Source organism: Hippocampus zosterae, chromosome 14, assembly GCF_025434085.1.
Source record: "Hippocampus zosterae strain Florida chromosome 14, ASM2543408v3, whole genome shotgun sequence".
NCBI lineage: Eukaryota > Metazoa > Chordata > Actinopteri > Syngnathiformes > Syngnathidae > Hippocampus > Hippocampus zosterae.
The window spans coordinates 3,037,038-3,057,168 of record NC_067464.1 but is presented as its reverse complement, the minus strand read 5'-3'; the positions used below and the strand labels follow the sequence as shown (position 1 = coordinate 3,057,168).

At 44.8% G+C, this 20,131-nt stretch overlaps 1 protein-coding gene, 1 long non-coding RNA gene and 2 gene segments (V, D, J or C); 2 read left to right on the top strand and 2 right to left on the bottom strand.

The window, feature by feature from the left end:
- Positions 1-496: 496 nt before the first annotated feature.
- Positions 497-6,464, bottom strand: zgc:101744 (Receptor expression-enhancing protein 6-like). Its single transcript, XM_052086795.1, has 5 exons — positions 6,171-6,464; positions 4,471-4,564; positions 3,590-3,728; positions 3,125-3,293; positions 497-1,833 (listed from the first exon to the last, which is right to left on the bottom strand). The coding sequence occupies exons 1-5, from the start codon at positions 6,283-6,285 to the stop codon at positions 1,796-1,798; spliced, it is 555 nt and encodes a 184-aa protein (XP_051942755.1). The 5' UTR covers positions 6,286-6,464; the 3' UTR covers positions 497-1,795.
- A 753-nt stretch (positions 6,465-7,217) lies between these two features.
- Positions 7,218-17,948, top strand: LOC127615197 (immunoglobulin kappa variable 1-6-like). The segment is given in 4 exon segments: positions 7,218-7,376; positions 7,530-7,658; positions 11,584-11,694; positions 17,801-17,948. Coding segments are annotated over 4 exon segments (351 nt in total).
- Positions 8,730-10,889, bottom strand: LOC127615196 (Ig kappa-b4 chain C region-like). The segment is given in 2 exon segments: positions 8,730-9,140; positions 10,697-10,889. Coding segments are annotated over 2 exon segments (456 nt in total).
- LOC127615199 (uncharacterized) lies at positions 9,521-10,191 on the top strand. The gene is made up of 2 exons (XR_007966843.1): positions 9,521-9,657; positions 9,951-10,191. It is a non-coding gene; the product is annotated as an uncharacterized LOC127615199 (long non-coding RNA).
- Positions 17,949-20,131: the final 2,183 nt, after the last annotated feature.

The window sequence follows — 20,131 nt, the reverse complement described above, 5'->3', positions numbered from 1 at the left end:
GACAGCGACGAAGGAAAGCGTTTCAGCTTCGAGGCCGAGGAGAGAGAGAGAGAAGGAAATCAGGAATTTAAAAACGTTTGCGACCCGCGGGTGTAGTTTGTCAAGTCAAAACTTCCATTATTATCATTGAATGCGTGGCCAAAAAGGTCCAGATAAAGACGAAGTCTGGCGCTATTTCAAAGAGCACAACTGTTTCGTTTTTTTTTGGATTCACCGTCAGCAGGAAATGGTACTTGACTACCACCTAACGATGATCAGAGGAACTACACAAAATCCAATTGGTGCTAGGAAATCGCCAAACTGCTTTCGGTGTTTTGTTTTGTTTCAGCTCAATGAAATGATTTGTTGAACGATTTGGAAAGGAGACGTATGTACACATATTTGAAAATGACGCTTTATAAAACCGAAATCGAACACAACAAAAAAAAAAAATAGGCATTAACCATTTAAAAATATATCCAATAAAAAACTGGAAAAAATGAAAGGGTCTCTGCAATCCAATAGATGCAACAGATTTATTGACCACGTTTTTTTAATTAAGCGTCATTTCAATACAATTAAAGTGTTTGTTTTTTTCCAAAAAATAATCTGCAAATAGGTATATCTACAAGTGTCAAGCCACGAAGAGGCGAGGGAAAAGAAATTATTTTTCCAAATGTGAAAACACCAAATAAGCTCCTTGAACAAAATAAATAAAAAAAACATGCCAATCCCCACCCCCCTCCCCATCTTTTTTGTCACAGTAACTAGTCATGCTTCCGGAATAAAACAGGTCAGTTTGGGGTCAACAGCCAAGGCAAAAATGACAAAACACACACACGGTGGTGTGCACATGATGCTTGGCTGGACATATTCTTGCGCATTCTCCGCAGAGCGCCCGGCACAAAAGGGCTTCTCATTGAAGGCCTTTCGAGCGTGAATTCAACCAAAAACAAATTAGCGTCCGGGCAGTTAGGCCGACTGAAGGCGCCGTAAATGTGCTCTCAAGGCTTGGGGGTGAGGAGGTTGACGGGACGCCTTAAAAGGATCAAGTGGTGGATGTGTTGGCCTGCCGAACTGTGTTGGGGGGGGGGGGGGGGGCTATAGAATGCACGCCCAAAAATAAATAGAATAAAAAATTTAAAACACAATATACTGTATCGTAAAAAGAGCAACATAAAAAGACAAGAAAGTGTGTAAAAAATACAGAAAGAAATAGAAAAATTAAATTTCAAAAGTCTGAGGGGAGGACTACAAAATAGAACAAAAATTTAGTTCTATGAGCTATTTAAAAAAGTGCAGGAGCTATTTAAACACATTTTTTAAAATGGTTGGCCAAAAATCAGTAAGGATGCCAATTTAAAAACTTCAACAACAAAAAAAAAAAAACTAAACTGAGGAAAACGCTTCTTCTATGAGCCATATCAAACAACCAAAACAAAACTATTTAAAATTTTTGTCACCAGGGGTGCACAAAATGCAGAGTGACAAAGGTCTGACAGTTTGATCAAATTTCCAGTTTATTGTGCCTTCATAATTACATAATCGATGAAAAAAGATGCGAGCCATGCTTTTTAAAGAGGAACACAAACGTGGCATCATTTGGATCGCAGGGTTTCGTTTTCATGGCTCAGTAATGCAAAACATCTTCCAGGAATGCTTCAACCATGATGATTGTGTCCCACATTGTCACACTGTGCTGATCGTAGCCACGGTAGTGTTTAATGGTTAGTTTTTTTTTCCTTTGAACAAACAACCCACAATCATTCATACACAAATACACACATTCTCACACAAACTAGCGTTCCCATGTTCCTCACTGGTCCTTGTTGAGGTTGAGAGCTCGATTAACAGCTGAAGACAAAAGAGAAAGAAACATTTTTTTCCACCCGCTATAGACTCATTTTGAAATACTCAAACCAGCCAATGAAAGAAGAAGGAGGCTCAATTGCACACAACCAGTTTTACTTAGAATCACGAAATTTGGTTGTCGAGTCTGTCGTAAGATAACCAAAAAAAAAAAAGCCTCAAAGATACATGACTGAAAGGACACGGGAAGTCGGCCATTTTGGTTTGAAAACCATTTTAGAGTGGTATGCATCCGAATTAAAAATAAAAATCTCCACCAATGGTTTCACTGAGCACCAAAAAGAGGCGGTTTGGTCGATGATGAACGGAGCCGTAAAAATCTGATTGAATAGACACAGGAAGTCGGCCATTTTGGTTTGAAAACTATTTTAGAGTGGTATGCATCAGAATTTAAAAAAATAAAAATCTCCACCGATGGTTTCACTGAGCACCAAAAAGAGGCGGTTTGGTCGATGATGAACAGAGCCGTAAAAATCTGATTGAATAGTCACAGGAAGTTTGTCATTTTGGTTTGGCAAACATTTTCGACTCAATTGCGCCCACAGCTAGTTTCACCAAACACCATGAAATTTGGTAGTCATGATGAATGAAGTGACCCACAAAAAAAAAAAAGACTCAAGAACCCAGACTCATCACTTTGGCTTCAAGTCGCCATTTTCGTGTCATTTTGCGGAGCTCCTTCAACAACAAAGTCCTCCTTCTTCTTTCAGTTGTGATGGCGACCAAATTTGCAACAGGTAGAGTATTAGACAGCCGGCAAGCTAACATAACGAACGTTAAAGAGTTTTGCCATTGCGTGCCAGTGGAGTCTGAGGACTCGCCGCACCACAAACTCCGACGTAGCATTGTATCATGGACAACGCGTACTTCTGGGTGGCAAAATCTCTTGACGTCACTGCTGATGAAACAAACTCCTTTCACGCCATGAAACCGAAGCGAGGTGACCGAGAAAACCGGCAAGTGGTCGCGAATGCTGAACGTCCGGAACGTCGTCTTCTCTACCGCCGTAGTTTGACAGTTTCGGATGAACTGCTTCAGTCCTGACGTTAGCTACCACGCTAGCCATTTTGCGAAATGACCCAGTCCGAGTTTCTCCCACCCAGAAGTAACCTCCGCACCTACTTACACGTATTGCGAAGCGTGAATGTGGCGTGTGAATAGCTGATGCTTGCCGGGTGAGAGCATGCGGGCGAGAAGGGCGGCCGCGGCCACCGCTCCGGCATGCCGTCGAGATAAAAATGTGCTGGTACTTGCATGTAGACCGTAGGTATCTCACCCTCCTGCGTGACGCTCTCCGACACGCTTTTGGCCTTGGCGCTCAGGTCGCTCACCACGCCGTCCATGGCGGCCTGGTGTTTCAGGAAGAAGGGCCGGATGAGGCGCTTGTACAGGACGTCGGAGCCGTTCCACGTGACGGGAGCCATGCACCAGATGAGGAAGGCGCACTGCGGGGGAGACGCCGTTCGTCATTTTCGAGGCAAATTGGGGTTTTCGTTAACGCCGTCGAGCGCAAGGATTATTTTTCAACATTGCTGAGCCCTAAGAAGAAGCAATAAATCATTTTATTTGAGCCTTACTATCGAGCGGTTCATTTTTCTGGGGCACATATATGAAGAAAAGATCCGTGGGCGATTGCTTTCTCTCTTTTGAATCTTCATTCGTTGTCTCAAGTTTTGAGATGTGCCCGCACCGTCCACAAGAGGCCGCTGTGCGCTCGCGCGCGTGTAACAGACAGACGTACCTTGCCCGCGTAGTAAAAGGGGAACCAGAAGAGGAAGATGTCGGAGAAGGCCTCGACTATGCTGAAGAGTCCGTACACCACCCAGTAGGTGAGCCACTGCGTGTCGTCTTCCTTCACCGTGCTCTCGATGGCTTTGATACTTCAAAAGAGGACAAGTTCCAAAGTCACCAGCACAAATGCGCTTGATATTCTTAACGTTACATATGTCCGTCCCCCTTTGTCCGAAAGCATGACAATATTCCGGTGAGTTTTGAACATTTCGCCTCGCAAGTACTTTCAAACAGATCGAAATGAGTTTGGAGGAATTTGCCAGTCGGAAATGTTGACTCCACATTGGCAGTTTCGTGCTTCCATACTACAAGAATAAATACAATATTGAAAACACTGGACCACGGCGTTTATCGAATCAAGTATCTGGTGTAAGATGTGAGGCCTATATATGCGTTATATTACTTATTTATTCGTGTCACCAAATAATGCTAATCCCCCAAAAATGTTAGAATCATTTTTTCAATCTGTCCACAGATGAAGGACAATTAAATGGTGATACAGCATCTATTTCGGTAGCTAGTTGGGAAAAATGCTAATTACAAAAATCCACAAATGTTGGACGAAACGTACAGTACACAAATTACAAAGGTAAAAAAAATGAGGGGGAAAAAAGGCAAAATATTAGAAAAAAAAATTACAAAAGAATACTGAATTTATGAGAAAAAAATCCTCAAATATTAGAAAACATACGATTTACAAAAAAAAGTAGAAAATGAAAAAAAAAAAAAAAAAAGAACAAAGTCATTGAATAAAATCGGACGACTTTGCGTGTCATAATATTGGCGGCTAGGCCGTGTGGTGGAAGGGACTACGTGGAAGCCGATACGTACGAGAAATAGGCCGGATAGACGAAGCCGATGAGGTTGCATAGCAACGATGCCCCGTAGCCGAACAGGAGGTAGAGTCCGACCAAACCCAGGGCACCTGCGCAGGGCAAAGCAGAGCACAAGTTTCACAAAGGAAGTGAGTGGGTGGCAAATTGGAATCAGTAATCTTGAGTGACGTGCAGCCGCGCCGCCGCCGGCAGGATGCCGGCAGCAGGATGAGGAGGAGCGCAAACACCGAGAACCAAATGGGCGGCCTGAAACTTTCTCGGAGTCTCTCAGCTGAAACGTGAGTCATCACCATTGCCGGCAAGATGTAAATATTTGACTTGCAGATGTAACACGAGACAAAGTGTGGACGCCGAGGGGGATGGGACACGATGTGGTGGAGCATCTCATTTTGCCGGCGAAGAATAGTCGACTGCCTCCATGAGAAGACTGAACTGGAAGAGCGGGGCTTCAAGCTAACAAAGAGGCTAGCCGTGAAAGCACGCGTGATGTTCAAATGGGAAAATGAAGCTGGCAGAAATGTTATCAATGATGCGGAAATTGATGTAGGAGAAAAATTAACTACAACATAACCCCCCCCCCCCAAAAAAAAGCTGTATCATTGTGAAAATTAGTGGGATGAATATTTGCAAGACGACTTATAGCATGCACATTTTTGTTACAGCTACCGCTGTTGTGAAAGCGCTATAGAAATCAGCATGTATTGTATTGTATTGTATGCGCCCCTAAAATTTCAAGTTAGGGGCCATTCCACCTTAATTTTAAAAAAAGTTACTGCCAAGCCCTGTACAAAAAAATTTACCCCAAAAATATACGTAGGACAAAAAATTGCAAGCTTATCAAAAAGGTGAGCCGTACCCTGGCAAAACATTTAATCCCTCGTGAAAAGTGGTGTCATTTGCATAAAATTTGCATGTACTTTGCACAAGCGTAAACACAGGCGCAGGTGTTCTACTGTCACCTCCAACTGAAACCAAGAGTAGGTTTGCACCAACTCCTTCTCAAAGTTTGCCAACTTGGTCAAAATGATACCTGCTCAGTACAGCCCCCACCACCCACACACACCCTGGAAATAATAATGGCTTAATTTACTACTCGCAATATTGAATGCACTTTTTACTGGTCATTTTTGAAGAACACTTGAGCCTACGACACTGATCTGTTGTAAGATCCTGATTGTGGCAGTTGAAAGCTAAGCTTTTTTTTTAGGCGGCACGCTATATTGGCAATTGTGATCGCTTTTGAGGAAGCGTCAGTTAGTGATGAGAAATTAGCTGTTTGCTGTCGCCCCTATAAGTAGCAAAGATCCATCAACATTTTTTTGTACAGTACTTACTGTACATGCCGGTTTGTATTTTGGTGGGGGGCTCAATCAGTACTTCTCTTGGTGTACTTTTCTTTCGAGGCGTGCATGCATACCTCTACTTGTGTACAGAGTGCGAGTACAGTACTTTGAACACCTGGGTGTCTAATTAACGGAAGAGGAAGAGAAAGTTTGCATTCAAGTCCAGAATGGGCAAATGTATGCCCGGTGACGTCATCACAGCTAGCTCAGGTATTCTTGCTAGCTTGACGTCGAAGAGGACGCCTTTATTTTCAAACGTCATTTTCAGACGTTCTTGTTTGTTTTGTTTTGTTTTGTTTTGTTTTTGTAAATTTGGAAAAAAGAAGAGGTTACAGCGCGTGTCTGGACGTACCCAAGACGATATATTCTCTCTTCATTCCCGTTTTTTGCTCCAGCGTCGCCAGCTGGTCGGTGACAAAGTTCTTCTCATGGAGCAAAGTCACAAATCGCTCCTTGAAATGACTCATTTTCGAGCCTGGAAAGCGACGACAAACACGGTGGTGTGACACAAAATGACACAAAAGACGGCGACTGGTGGGGATTCGGTGTTGAAAACCGGTTGTTTTACTGACCTTGATAAGGAAAAGTTACCACTGAAAAGACAGCAGCGGACCGCAGCTGCGGTGGAATCACGAGGGGGGAGGGAACCGAGGGACGCCGGCTGGCCAATCATAAGACTTAGGGACGCCGGCTGGCCAATCATAAGACTTGTGACATTGAGAGAGGAGTTGAGCGCCGCTCGCTGGCCAATCAGAGCCGAGAATAACGTTCACGGCGGCAGGGGAAGAAAAAAAAAACGGTTCTTGGAATCTAAAGAAAATTATTGCGTATCTATCTATCTATCTATCTATCTATCTATCTATCTATCTATCTATCTATCTATCTATCTATCTATCTATCTATCTATCTATCTATCTATCTATCTATCTATCTATCTATCTATCTATCTATCTATCTATCTATCTGTCTGTCTGTCTGTCTGTCTGTCTGTCTCTCCATCCACCCGTTTTCTGATCTGGATATCCGCACGAGAGTCTGGGGGGGGGGGGCATTTCAGCCATTCCACCTAATTTTTAGTACCAGGGTTGGTTGACACCGTATCGTTGTCAATATGAGTGATTGCGATGGACCGGCGACCACCCCGTGCACCCGATGAACGTAGTAATTACTGTAGTTCTTCGGTTTACGACTAAAGACAATCATCACAAATGGGGACTCGACCCCAGACCTGATTGTCCACACAAAAATGAACCGCATCCTTCACGAATGCCAACCGGGTCCTCACACCGACGCCGGATGTAGCCAAGTCCAGTCATGCAGCGACCGATGGCCCTCAGACTGACGTGGTCCAGAGTCTAAAAAACAGGAAGCGGCGACCTCTCACTTTCGCAAAGACAGGTGCGCTCGCAGCTTGATTTGCATGAGCTTCTACGCTTAGCCGCTTCGCCGCTTCTTCAAAAGTCTGCATCCTTTCTTTTCACGCAAACTCCACTCGCAACCCGAGTCAGGATGTGGTCTCACGCGCTCGCCCTCGCCCTTTGGGCTCTCCTGATTCCAGGTGAGACGCTTGAGAACTTAATTTCGGATGGATGATAAGAATGATAATAAATAATGTTTCAAGCTTTTCAATTCAGAATAAAAGTTTTGGCTTCGACTTAAGATTTGGTGACGCGTCAAGGTGGAGGTTAGGTTGTCATTCATTTCATTTCAGGATCTTCCGCCGAGGATTTTCCGAGGCAGACGGACAGAGTCAAGGCCGTTTCTCTTGGGGGCACGGTGACCATCACCGCCACGGCGAATTCAAACACTAGATATGATCTCAGTTGGTACCAAGTGAAACCTGGACAGGCTCCCAAAATGCTCATCTACGACGCAACCACTCGCTTCTCCGGCACGCCATCTCGATTCAGCGGCACACGATCCCGTTCCGGCTACACTCTGACCATCACGGGTGTCCAGGCAGAAGACGTGGCTGATTATTACGCTTTGGCCCAGGAAGGCTACGGCACGTCTACACGATGATTCAGAGGCGTACAAAAACCCCTTTTGGACTTTGAGAGAAGTGAAAGTGGCCTGCGGAAGGTGCCAAGCATGACTGGGAATCAAACAAGCTGATGAATCACTCAATTAAGTGGATGTGATTTTTTTTGTGTGTGGGGGGGGGGGGGGCAAACTCTCTTTATTTCATTCATTCATTCATCTTCCGTACCGCTTGATCCTCACTAGGGTCGCGGGGGGTGCTGGAGCCTATCCCAGCTGTCTTCGGGCAGTAGGCGGGGGACACCCTGAATCGGTTGCCAGCCAATCACAGGGCACACAGAGACGAACAACCATTCGCACTCACACTCACACCGAGGGACAATTTAGAGTGTTCAATCAGCCTGCCACGCATGTTTTTGGAATGTGGGAGGAAACCGGAGCACCCGGAGAAAACCCACGCAAGCCCGGGGAGAACATGCAAACTCCACACAGGGAGGCCGGAGCTGGAATCGAACCCGGTACCTCTGCACTGTGAAGCCCACGTGCTAACCACTGGATTACCGGGCCGCCCAGGGGGGGTGGGGGGGTGGGGGGGGTCAAACTCTCTTTATTTATTTTTAACATGTGCAATAAATATTTATATTTCATTTCTAAAACTCTGATGTTTTCATTTTATTGTGGAGTGCGTGATTATTTCTCTTTTTTTTTTTATAAATTATTGAAATGTGGTTATGATATTTTTTATTATTATTCAAGACTAAACTACTTCAATAAGTGTTTTTCCCCCCCTTTTTTTTTGGAGTGCAAACTTTACGTGTCCATAAATAGTTGCTATTTTCCATTTGACTTCATTTTATTTTCAGTGAAATGTCACACCGCAGGCTTTCATTTTTCATGTTCCCGTCTCCAAAAGGCAGCTGCTACGCAGACCGATGGTGATACTCAGACATTTTATTTCACAATGCTTCAACGTTGCAAGGACATGATGATTTCAGGCTTGGGCTCGGGCTCTACTGAGAGCATCGTCCCGGGTCCGGCAGGGTTTGCGTGACGGGGTCCTGCCCGGCGAGGGTGGCCACGCAGCTCACCGATTGGGCCTTGGTCCACTGGTCTACCGGGAGGCTCAGGGTGCTGGTCCAGCTGAAAAGGCTGTCCCCGACTGGCTCTCCCGGGGGGCTGTTGAACACCCCCGAGGTATTGGGGGTCCCCCCCAACTTCCAGCTCAAGGTCCAAGTTGAGGGGAAGCCCCCTTTGGCCACGCATACGGCCGTGACGTTGCTAGTCTCCAGCTGCTCTTTGGAAGGGGGGAAGACGATCATGGTGGGGCGACGCACCTCACCCGCTGTTGGGAACAAGACGGGAGAGGAGAAGTTTTATTCAGTTTCAACGGCACTTAGGTCAAGGTTCGGGTCACGTGAATCCACTTGGACACACTTTGTTAAGCACGTTTTGTGTTTTGTTAGCTTGTCGTTTGCAACATAAAGTAAATCCACAAGAACGCATTTTGCGAAACACTTGTTTGTTCGCTTCTCACAAGGCAATGTGCACCCAAATCTTTTTGGCAGATTTGATCTTAAACATTATTCGATCGTTGGATTTTAAGTAGGGCCAAACTTTGCCAACAAGCCATGAGCAGCTAATATCAGCGTTGCAGTTCTGTTTTTTTTTTTTTTAAGCTCTGATGCAAGTCTGGGCGTTTTTGTTTTGATATCAATATTTTGTACTTTCAAAAAGCTGGAAAATGCTAGCTAGCTAATGCTAACTGTGGCAAACAAGCTCACAGCCAAACACTTAAAACAAGTCGCTAGCAGCTAATATAGCAGCTCCAGTTTTGTTCCTACGGCTTACTTAAGACGCAGGTGAACATTAATTTGTTTTGCAAAACATTGACATTGATGCTTGACCATAATGATAAATTGGAAACTGAAAAAAAAAGCTAGCTAATGTTAGCTAGATATTGCTAGATTTGAAAACAAACAGACAGCCAATCACTGAAAACAATCCATTATCATCTAACATTAGCATACTGAGTTGGAAAATGCTAGCTAGCTAATGCTAACTGTGGCAAACAAGCTCACAGCCAAACACTTAAAACAAGTCGCTAGCAGCTAATATAGCAGCTCGAGTTTTGTTCCTACGACTTAAGACGCAGCTGTACATTAATTTGTTTTGCAAAACATTGACATTGATGCTTGACCAGAATGATAAATTAGAAACTGAAAAAAAAAAAGCTAGCTAATGTTAGCTAGATATTGCTAGATTTGAAAACAAACAGACAGCCAATCACTGAAAACAATCCAATATCATCTAACATTAGCATACCGAGTTGGGTTTTTATTAACAAATTCAAATTTTGTAACTCGTGTAGAATATGTGGCAATAAGGACGAGTTAGTTACGCCCCTCAAAAAAAAAAAAAAAAAAAGAATAATTGGTCTCTGCTCTTGCTTTTATGAAGCGACCACACACACACGCGAATGTAAAAAAAAAGAAATAATGGGAGAATGACGCCTTATCTTTCAAGATTAAAAAAAAAGTACAAATGATTGAAAATTTTTCCAGACATTTTGAAAATCTGTGCGTGTTTTTGAAAGAAAAAAGAAAATGACTTGCGAAAGGAAAAGTATTTCATTTATTTGCTAAATCTGTTGAATGCGCTTCTTGAATAATGTCTGAACTGAATATTTTAGCGCTGAATGAGTTCGAATCGGTCAAGAAATGTCGAATTTGACGCAAATTTCTCCAAATCTTTTTTTTTTTTTTTCCGGAAACGTGGATGCTCTGAGTATCTGAGTACACAAAATAATTTTGGGATTCAAATCAAGAAAAGAATGATCATAAAACTTTTTTCGGAGGGGGTGCAAAACCGCAAAGTCGCAACAAAAAGTCTTTTACTTACAGCCAAGGACGACTTTGGTTCCATTACTGAAACTCCACCACAGTGATGCAAAGCGATGAAGCGGGCCGTACAAAAACCTCGGCGACAGTCGATGAGCGCCGATCAGAGCCCGTTTGCTGACCATTTCCAACTGTATACGTTCGCGGGCTCGTCGAGGGCGGACGTGGTACTAAACGTGTCCATTTTTGCTGAAAACTGCAAATACCGAAGCCCTCCGAATGATGTGGAAGAATCCAATGAGTCCCAAAAAAAACCCCATCAAGCAGTGGCCTCTCACCTTCATTTGTATGTGGCGTTCCTTTAAAAAAAAAAAAAAATCATCAAAACATGCATTTTCAGTTTACTGACAACTCCAAATTGATGTTCGGTTGTGACTGATGCGAAAGAATCCAAAGAACAGGAAGCCGTGATTTTTCACTTTCACACGGACAGCTGCGCTGGCGGTCTTATTTGCATGAGCGTGTGCGCTCGATCGCTCCGTCGCTTCTTCAAAAGTCTGCACATCCTTTCTTTTCACTCAAACTCCACTCGCAACCCGAGTCAGGATGTGGTCGCCCGCGCTCCCGCTGCTTCTCTGCATGAGCATGCAGCTGATTGCAGGTATGATTCGTTGAAACTTGGTGTCTGAGCAGAATATACGGCAATCATGATGATAAGTCTCTTCAGGGTTTTGTATCGCTGTGGAAAATGATATCTTCATCTCATTTCAGGTTCTTCCGAGAATGATTTTTTGACGCATACGGACAGAGTCAAGGCCGTTTCTCTTGGGGGCACGGTGACCATCACCGCCACATGGAGTTCATCATACACTAGATATGTAGATATGTTTGAATTCGCCACGGCGAATTCAAACACTAGATATGATCTCAGTTGGTACCAAGTGAAACCTGGACAGGCTCCCAAACTCCTCATCTACGCCGCAACCGCTCGCTTCTCCGGCACGCCATCTCGATTCAGCGCCACACAATCCGGTTCCGACTACACTCTGACCATCAGGGGTGTCCAGGCGGAAGACGTGGCTGATTATTACGCTTTGGCCCAGGAAGGCTACGGCACGTCTACACGATGATTCAGAGGCGTACAAAAACCCCTTTTGGACTTTGAGAGAAGTGAAAGTGGCCTGCGGAAGGTGGATGTGATTTTTTTTTTTTTTTTTTTTGGGGGGGGGGGGCAAACTCTATTTATTTCATTCATTCATTCATCTTCCGAGCCGCTTGATCCTCACTAGGGTCGCGGGGGGTGCTGGAGCCCATCCCAGCTGTCTCCGGGCAGCAGGCGGGGGACACCCTGAATCGGTTGCCAGCCAATCGCAGGGCACACAGAGACGAACAACCATTCGCACTCACACTCACACCTAGGGAGAATTTTTAGCGTGTTCAATCAGCCTGCCACGCATGTTTTTGGAATGTGGGAGGAAACCGGAGCACCCGGAGAAAACCCACGCAGGCCCGGGGAGAACATGCAAACTCCACACAGGGAGGCCGGAGCTGGAATCGAACCCGGTACCTCTGCACTGCGAAGCCGACGTGCTAACCACTGGACTACCGGGCCGCCCCCTCTCTTTATTTATGTGCAATAAATATTTATTTTTCATTTCTAAAACTCTGATGTTTTCATTTTATTGAGGAGTGCGTGATTATTTCTCTTTTTTTTTATAAATTATTGAAATGTGGTTATATTTTTTATTATTATTCAAGACTAAACTACTTCAATAAGTGTCCCCCCCCCCTTTTTTTTTGGAGTGCAAACTTTACGTGTCCATAAATAGTTGCTATTTTCCATTTGACTTCATTTTATTTTCAGCTCAAACTATTAAGTCAGCGAAATGTCACACCGCAGGCTTTCATTTTTCATGTTCCCGTCTCCAAAAGGCAGCTGCTACGCAGACCGATGGTGATACTCAGACATTTTATTTCACAATGCTTCAACGTTGCAAGGAAGGTGGCAAGAAGAAGACATTCCGAAATTTGCTGGATCACTGAAGCAGACTGACAAACACGAGCTGTTTTTAAACATGATTGTCTTTAAACGTGGACTGTTACCTTATGAGGATAATTATAATCTAGTAGCTCTGTGTGTGTGTGTGTGTGTGTCTTTATTATGATCTGTTACTATTACTAGCTATGATTATATTATATGATGGACCAAAAATTTTGGTTATTTGTCATCACCAAGGGTCATTTTGATTTTGAATTCAATTCAACCAAATTTCGTGTCCTAACACAATTTTTCATTCATTCATCTTCCGAGCCGCTTGATCCTCACTAGGGTCGTGGGGGGTGCTGGAGCCCATCCCAGCCGTCTCCGGGCAGTAGGCGGGGGACACCCTGAATCGGTTGCCAGCCAATCGCAGGGCACACAGAAACGAACAACCATTCGCACTCACACTCACACCTAGGGACAATTTAGAGTGTTCAATCAGCCTGCCACGCATGTTTTTGGAATGTGGGAGGAAACCGGAGCACCCGGAGAAAACCCACGCAGGCCCGGGGAGAACATGCAAACTCCACACAGGGAGGCCGGAGCTGGAATCGAACCCGGTACCTCTGCACTGTGAAGCCCACGTGCTAACCACTGTGTCTATGTGTGCCCTGCGATTGGCTGGCAACCGATTCAGGGTGTCCCCCGCCTACTGCCCGGAGACGGCTGGGATAGGCTCCAGCACCCCCCGCAACCCTAGTGAGGATCAAGCGGTACGGAAGATGAATGAATTAAAGACTCCTTTTGTTCTCTGACAAACCTCTTTCTGTGTCTGCTATTTCGGGGATCCACGTTCAGTTATTTTGTTGTACACGTAGCGATTATTCTGTCGCTTCGGGTACGACGTGACAGACGCCAACTCAACTGCACTGTTTTTCACTAAACTAATTCAATTAAACTTAACGGTGTATTATTATTATTAATATTATTATTATTTAATGGAAACTACTTCCATTAAATAATATTGACTGCTACGACAAAATATATGATTGTACTTTGTATTCATCTTCCGAACCGCTTGATCCTCACTAGGGTCGCGGGGGGTGCTGGAGCCGATCCCAGCCGTCTCCCGGCAGTAGGCGGGGGACACCCTGAATCGGTTGCCAGCCAATCGCAGGGCACACAGAAACGAACAACCATCCGCGCTCACACCTAGGGACAATGTAGAGCGTCCAATCAGCCTGCCACGCATGTTTTTGGAATGTGGGAGGAAACCGGAGCACCCGGAGAAAACCCACGCAGACCCGGGGAGAACATGCAAACTCCACACAGGGAGGCCGGAGCTGGAATCGAACCCGGTACCTCTGCACTGTGAAGCCAACGTGCTAACCACTGGACTACCGGGCCACCCCTACTTTGTATTCAAGGGCAATAAATCCCAATCTCCCAATAAATGTGTTGTTCAACGTGTATTTGATTTTATTCACAGAGGCATTTTTCGTGTGACCCAATTTACTTCCCTTGTCCAAAAAGGGGCTAACACAGGCAGATACTCAGACACTTTATTTCACAATGTTTGAAAAAGACACAGGCTGGGGTTCGGGTTCGACCTCGGGCTCTACTGCAAGCACTGTCCCGGGGTCGGCAGGGTGACCTTGACGGGGTTCTGCCCGGCGAGGGTGGCCTCGCAGCTCACCAATCGGGCCGTGCTCCACTCGTCCGCTGGGAGGTTCAAAGTGCTGGTCCAGCCGTAAAGGCCGTCCCCCCCTGCCTCCCCCAGGGGGCTGTAGGATACTCGCGAGGTACTGGAAGCGCTGCCCACCCTCAAGCTCAAGATCCAGTCTTGGGGGAGGCCCCCTTTTGCCACGCATACGGCCGTGACGTTGTCTTTCTGCAGCTGCTCTTTGGAAGGGGGGAAGAGAGTCAGGGTGGGACGACGCACCTCACCCGCTGTTGGGAACAGGACAGGAGAGAAGCGGTTATTTCAATTGCGCACGCTTTTAACGGCAGTCAGGTCATGGTTCGGATCATGTGAATCCACAAGGACATACTTTGTTAGGCACTTTTTGTTGTTGTTGTTGTTGTTGTTAGCTTCTCGTTGGCAACATAAAGCCAAATGCTCATAATGCGTCATAAACATTATCGTATCATTCCAATGTATCACCACACTTTGAGAAGAAGCCATTAGCAGTTAATATCAGCGTGTCAATATTGGTTTTTAGCTTTATTTTAGTCTTTATTTTGTAAAAACTGACAATAATGACTTATTTACTTCTTCTTCAAAAAAAGGCTAATGTTAGCTAGCTGCTACTAGCCGTGGCAACAAGCTCACAACCAATCATTAAAAACGAATTGTCAGTAGCTCATGCGGCACATCAATTCTTGTTCTTGTTCTTCATGCTTACTTAGGAAATGTCTGCACAGTTTCATTTTGGTGACAACTAGTCCACGGCCGAACATTGAGGAAAAAATAAAATAAAAGACAGTCGTTAGCAGCTAATATTAGCATGTCAAATTGGGTATCAAGCTCAAAGTAAGGTTTTGTTTCGTAAAAGTTGACGCTAATAATGTTGCTTCCTTGTAAATAAACAAATAAATACAATAAAAATACATTTTACTAGTACTTTACCGATAGGCTATACATTTTAAAATGTCATATGACACAGTTACATGTTCAGTGCTGTGTACAGTAAAAGATGAATACAGCTACAGAATGAAATAAAATAGACAAAAGCATGTTTATAACTCGTGTAGGATATGTGGAGATGAGGACGAGCTGCACAAATAAATTGGCCTCAGTCTCTGCTCTGGCTTGCGAGCACTCTTTTGTTGCGACCACATAGGCACAAAACTAGAAAATAAGAAAAAGCTTGAATGAAGGCCTTATCTTTAGAGATTCTTGAAAAAAGTAATTTGTCGAGAGTTCCGGAGTTTTTACAAATGTGTTATGTCGGTTAGGTTTTTGAATGGCGTCATGGAAAAGTGCAAATTTAGAGGAAGTGAACATGAATTGAAAAATGTTTTTGAACATTGAAAATGAGGATTGGGGGGGTGGAGGGGTGGAAAACAACAGATGGTAACGTTAAAATAATAGTGATGAAAACTCTTACCAAGGATGAGTTTGGTTCCTTCAGCGAAACTCAACCACAGCCATGCAAAGTGGTGAGGCGGCCGTTCGAAAACAAAACTCCCCCCGGAGTGTCGGTGAGCGATGACCCACACTGATGCTGCTGACAGTTTGCTTCCATAAATGGGAGGTCAGTCGAGGGCGCTCGCCACGGGGCCTTTTGGGATCTTGGCCGACGGATGTGGCAGAATCAAAGAGGTACTCAATACATATCCATTTTTGCTCAAAAAAATGCAGACAGTAGTGCCCTCAGACTGATGTGGAAGAGTCCAATGAGTCCCCAAAAAAACAGGAAGCAGTGGCCTCTCACTTTCACAAAGGCAGGTGCACTCGCAGCTTCATTTGCATACACTTCTGCATCACTTTGAACACAAATTGTTTCCTACAACATGCATTAGTTAGTTTAATGGCGCGAAACCAGTGCTTCTCAAAATACCACTTCAAAAAAAATAACATTTTGCTCTCAAAGTACCACCGTGGCCAACATTAAAAACAGTCAAGGAACGCATCGTGAGGTTTTAGTCCTGAAAAATCATATTTATGCTACTTGAGTGAAATACAACTGAATTGATTTGCACTGGATTTAAAACAAAGTTTTTAAAAAAATGGTTTCATTTACGTGGAGCTAAAAGCTTCACTCTTATGTTTGTTTTTCAATTTAAAAAAAAAAACTATTTTAAAAGTTGGGAAGGTGAATTGTCTTTCTTTCAGTGATTCTTTCACACGCCACAAGAGGGTGCCCATGCACCAATCGCGGTAAATGTACATTTGGAGAATCGCTGTTTCAAATCGACCCTTATGAATACACAAAATTGATTCGATTGTGTGAAACACGTAAAAAATAAATTAAAAAAAAACAAAACTATTTGTGGCGGCCCGGTAGTCCAGTGGTTAGCACGTCGGCTTCACAGTGCAGAGGTACCGGGTTCGATTCCAGCTCCGGCCTCCCTGTGTGGAGTTTGCATGTTCTCCCCGGGCCTGCGTGGGTTTTCTCCGGGTGCTGCGGTTTCCTCCCACATTCCAAAAACATGCGTGGCAGGCTGATTGAACACTCTAAATTGTCCCTAGGTGTGAGTGTGAGTGTGAGTGCGAATGGTTGTTCGTTTCTGTGTGCCCTGCGATTGTCTGGCAACCGGTTCAGGGTGTCCCCCGCCTACTGCCCGAAGACTGCTGGGATAGGCTCCAGCACCCCCCGCGACCCTAGTGAGGATCAAGCGGCTCGGAAGATGAATGAATGAATGAAAAAAAACAATTTAAACTTGATTCCATCAAGTGACTCCGACCGTAGTCGATTGACGGGTGAAAGGACGGTTTGAAAAATGTTTGAAAAATGTAATGCAAAGTGACCGTTGACACGATGTGGATGAAAAAAAAAATCTGGGGTTCAAATATCAATTTCAGCCGTAGCCGCGTGGCAATAAAAAATGTGAATGTTCGCCAAGAACAGTCATGCAGCTACCGATCCCTTCAGACACGGAACGGTCGAAAAAAAAAACAGGAAGCGGCGGCGACCGCTCACTTTCGCAAAGACAGGTGCGCTCGCTAGCTCGCAGCTTTATTTGCGTGAGCTTCTACGCTTGGCCGCCCCGCTGCTTCTTTAAAAGTCTGCACGCCGCTTTTCACCCAAACTCCACTCGCAACCCGAGTCAGGATGTGGTCTGACGCGCTCGCCCTCGCCCTTTGGGCTCTCCTGATTCCGGGTGAGACGCTTGAAAACTTAATGTCGGCGCAAAATACATGATAATAATAATAATTTTTGGGGGGCTTTGGCTAAACATATGACGATGGAGGTTAGCTTCTCATTCATCTCGTTTCAGGATCTTCCGCCGAGGATGATTTTGTGACGCCGAAGGTCAGAATCAAGTCCGTTTCTCTAGGGGGCACGGCGACCATCGGCGCCACGGGGAGTGCAACTGTGGGTGATTTTACTTGGTACCAAGTGAAACCTGGACAGGCTCCCAAAACGCTCATCACCGGAGCAACCACTCGCTTCTCCGGCACGCCATCTCGATTCAGCGGCACACAATCCGGTTCCGACTACACTCTGACCATCACAGGTGTCCAGGCGGAAGACGTGGCTGATTATTACGCTTTTGCCTGGTACAGCAGCGGCTGGTAGACACGGTGATTCAGACGAGTGCAAAAACCTCCTTCGACTTTGAGCGAAGTGAAAGTGGCAAGAAGAAGACATTCTGAATGATGAGCATGACTGCTCATCAAACAAAAACAGCAGCAAGCTCCGGCAATCATTGGAGCAGAATGACAACGTGCATATACAGCGCAAACAATTCTTAAAAAAACAAAAAAACAAGATTCACGTCGTTTCTCGCCACTCCCAGTTTAAGTCAACTAAGTAGAAAGAAAAGAGAACAACATCTTGACAATTTTACAATGCGTCGGCTAGCTTAATGCTTATGCTAAATACCATCTGCGTCACAGTGCTTTTGACCCTTTCAGCAACGGATTATAAACGGTGCAGCAACACATGTAGACAGATATTATGATGGTACTCAGTCATATACATATATATATACATACATACATATATATAATATATATATATATATATATATATATACATATAATTTTTTATTTATTTATTTATTTTTTTGATTTATCCTCTGTGTATAACTGCTAATAGTGCCGTACTGACGAGCATAAAACAGTTCAACTCTATTCTATTCAACTATGCCATGACTGTACATTATATTCATTCATCTTCCGAACCGCTTGATCCTCACTAGGGTCGCGGGGGGTGCTGGAGCCTATCCCAGCTGTCTCCGGGCAGTAGGCGGGGGACACCCTGAACCGGTTGCCAGCCAATCGCAGGGCACACATAGACGAACAACCATTTGCATTCACACTCACACCTAGGGACAATTTAGAGCGTCCAATCAGCCTGCCATGCATATTTTTGGAATGTGGGAGGAAACCGGAGCACCCGGAGAAAAGCCACACAGGCCCGGGGAGAACATGCAAACTCCACACAGGGAGGCCGGAGCTGGAATCGAACCCGGTACCTCTGCACTGTGAAGCCGACATGCTAACCACTGGACTACCGGGCCGCCCATATTGGAACATATAGTCGTAAAAAAATTTAAAAAATAAAATAAAAATTCCATGCTTTAATTCAGTGGACATTGTGCTGCTCCTTCCCTGACCACAAGGGGGCAGCGTCATACACATATGCTGTGTATTCCATGTAGAGTCGATGGTGCGAGTACAAGGAACACTAAGATTCAGGAATATTACTCGTTAGTCGGAGAAGGAGAAAGAACACACGCACGCCTGTATCGTTATATTGTCTGTCTACATGTGCTGCACCATCGGTCTTCACATTACCGATGTCGAAAGGTTCATACCTGCCGCAACATAAATGCTAGTTTTATCGGCCACCTCAGCACCGTCTCAGCAACTTCCCCGAGAGTGAATGTCCACTGAACAAGACACCCCCCCCCAAAAAAAAAAAACGTAATCGATTTGACCGATGGATTATGACGTGTACTGAAGCTAAACAACGTTTGGCTTTCACAGCCCTACACAGGTGCCATCGGGCAAGGCACTGAATCCCCAACTGCTCGAGACACCTCAATAGTTCCCCTCGTTTCTAGATTCATGACAGAATTTGGAAATAAGGCGGCAACAACGCAAAACGTGGAACGCTTTCCTAATGCACCATGTTGTGCTCGGACTCAAAGTCTTTTTTTAGTGTCACAACACTTGGAGTTGTTACATTGTTCCCAACGGAGATTACAGCTGATTGGATTGGTGGCGAGTGACGTCGCCGGACATTGTTAAGCGAAGCAAGTTCAGGACGGTCGAGGGGTTAGCGGAGGCGCTGTGACGTACGGAGGCTTAAGAAGGCACACTGCTGGGATAATTGGGTTTGCATGTGGGGGGGGGGGTGTCATGGCAATTCAAGATGTTTATTGCCACTCCCAGGTGAAGTTTACAGTAATACTTAAGGCCCAACAACTTTTTCTTATTCGTTTTGAAAACTTCTTCCAAAAAAACGTGGACATTTACTCTCGGGGGAGTTGCTGCGACGGTGCTGTGGTGGCCGATAAAACTAGCATTGATGTTGCGGCAGGTATGAACCTTTCGACATCGGTAATGTGAAGACTGATGGTGCAGCACATGTAGACAGACAATATAACGATACAGGCGTGCGTGTGTTCTTTCTCCTTCTCCGACAAACGAGTAATATTCCTGAATCTTAGTCTTCCTTGTACTCGCACCATCGACTCTACATGGAATACACAGCATGTGTGTATGACGCTGCCCCCTTGTGGTCAGGGAAGGAGCAGCACAATGTCCACTGAATTAAAGCATGGAATTTTTATTTTATTTTTTAAAATTTTTTTACGACTATATGTTCTAATATGGGC

Excerpts from the sequence above, each read along its gene's own strand:
- zgc:101744 (XM_052086795.1), bottom strand. The coding sequence starts at position 6,285 with ATGAGTCATTTCAAGGAGCGATTTGTGACTTTGCTCCATGAGAAGAAC. Across the intron at positions 3,729-4,470 it reads GTCTATCCGGCCTATTTCTC|TATCAAAGCCATCGAGAGCA; the intron begins GTACGTATCGGC and ends CCTCTTTTGAAG. Across the intron at positions 3,294-3,589 it reads CCTTTTACTACGCGGGCAAG|TGCGCCTTCCTCATCTGGTG; the intron begins GTACGTCTGTCT and ends TCTCCCCCGCAG.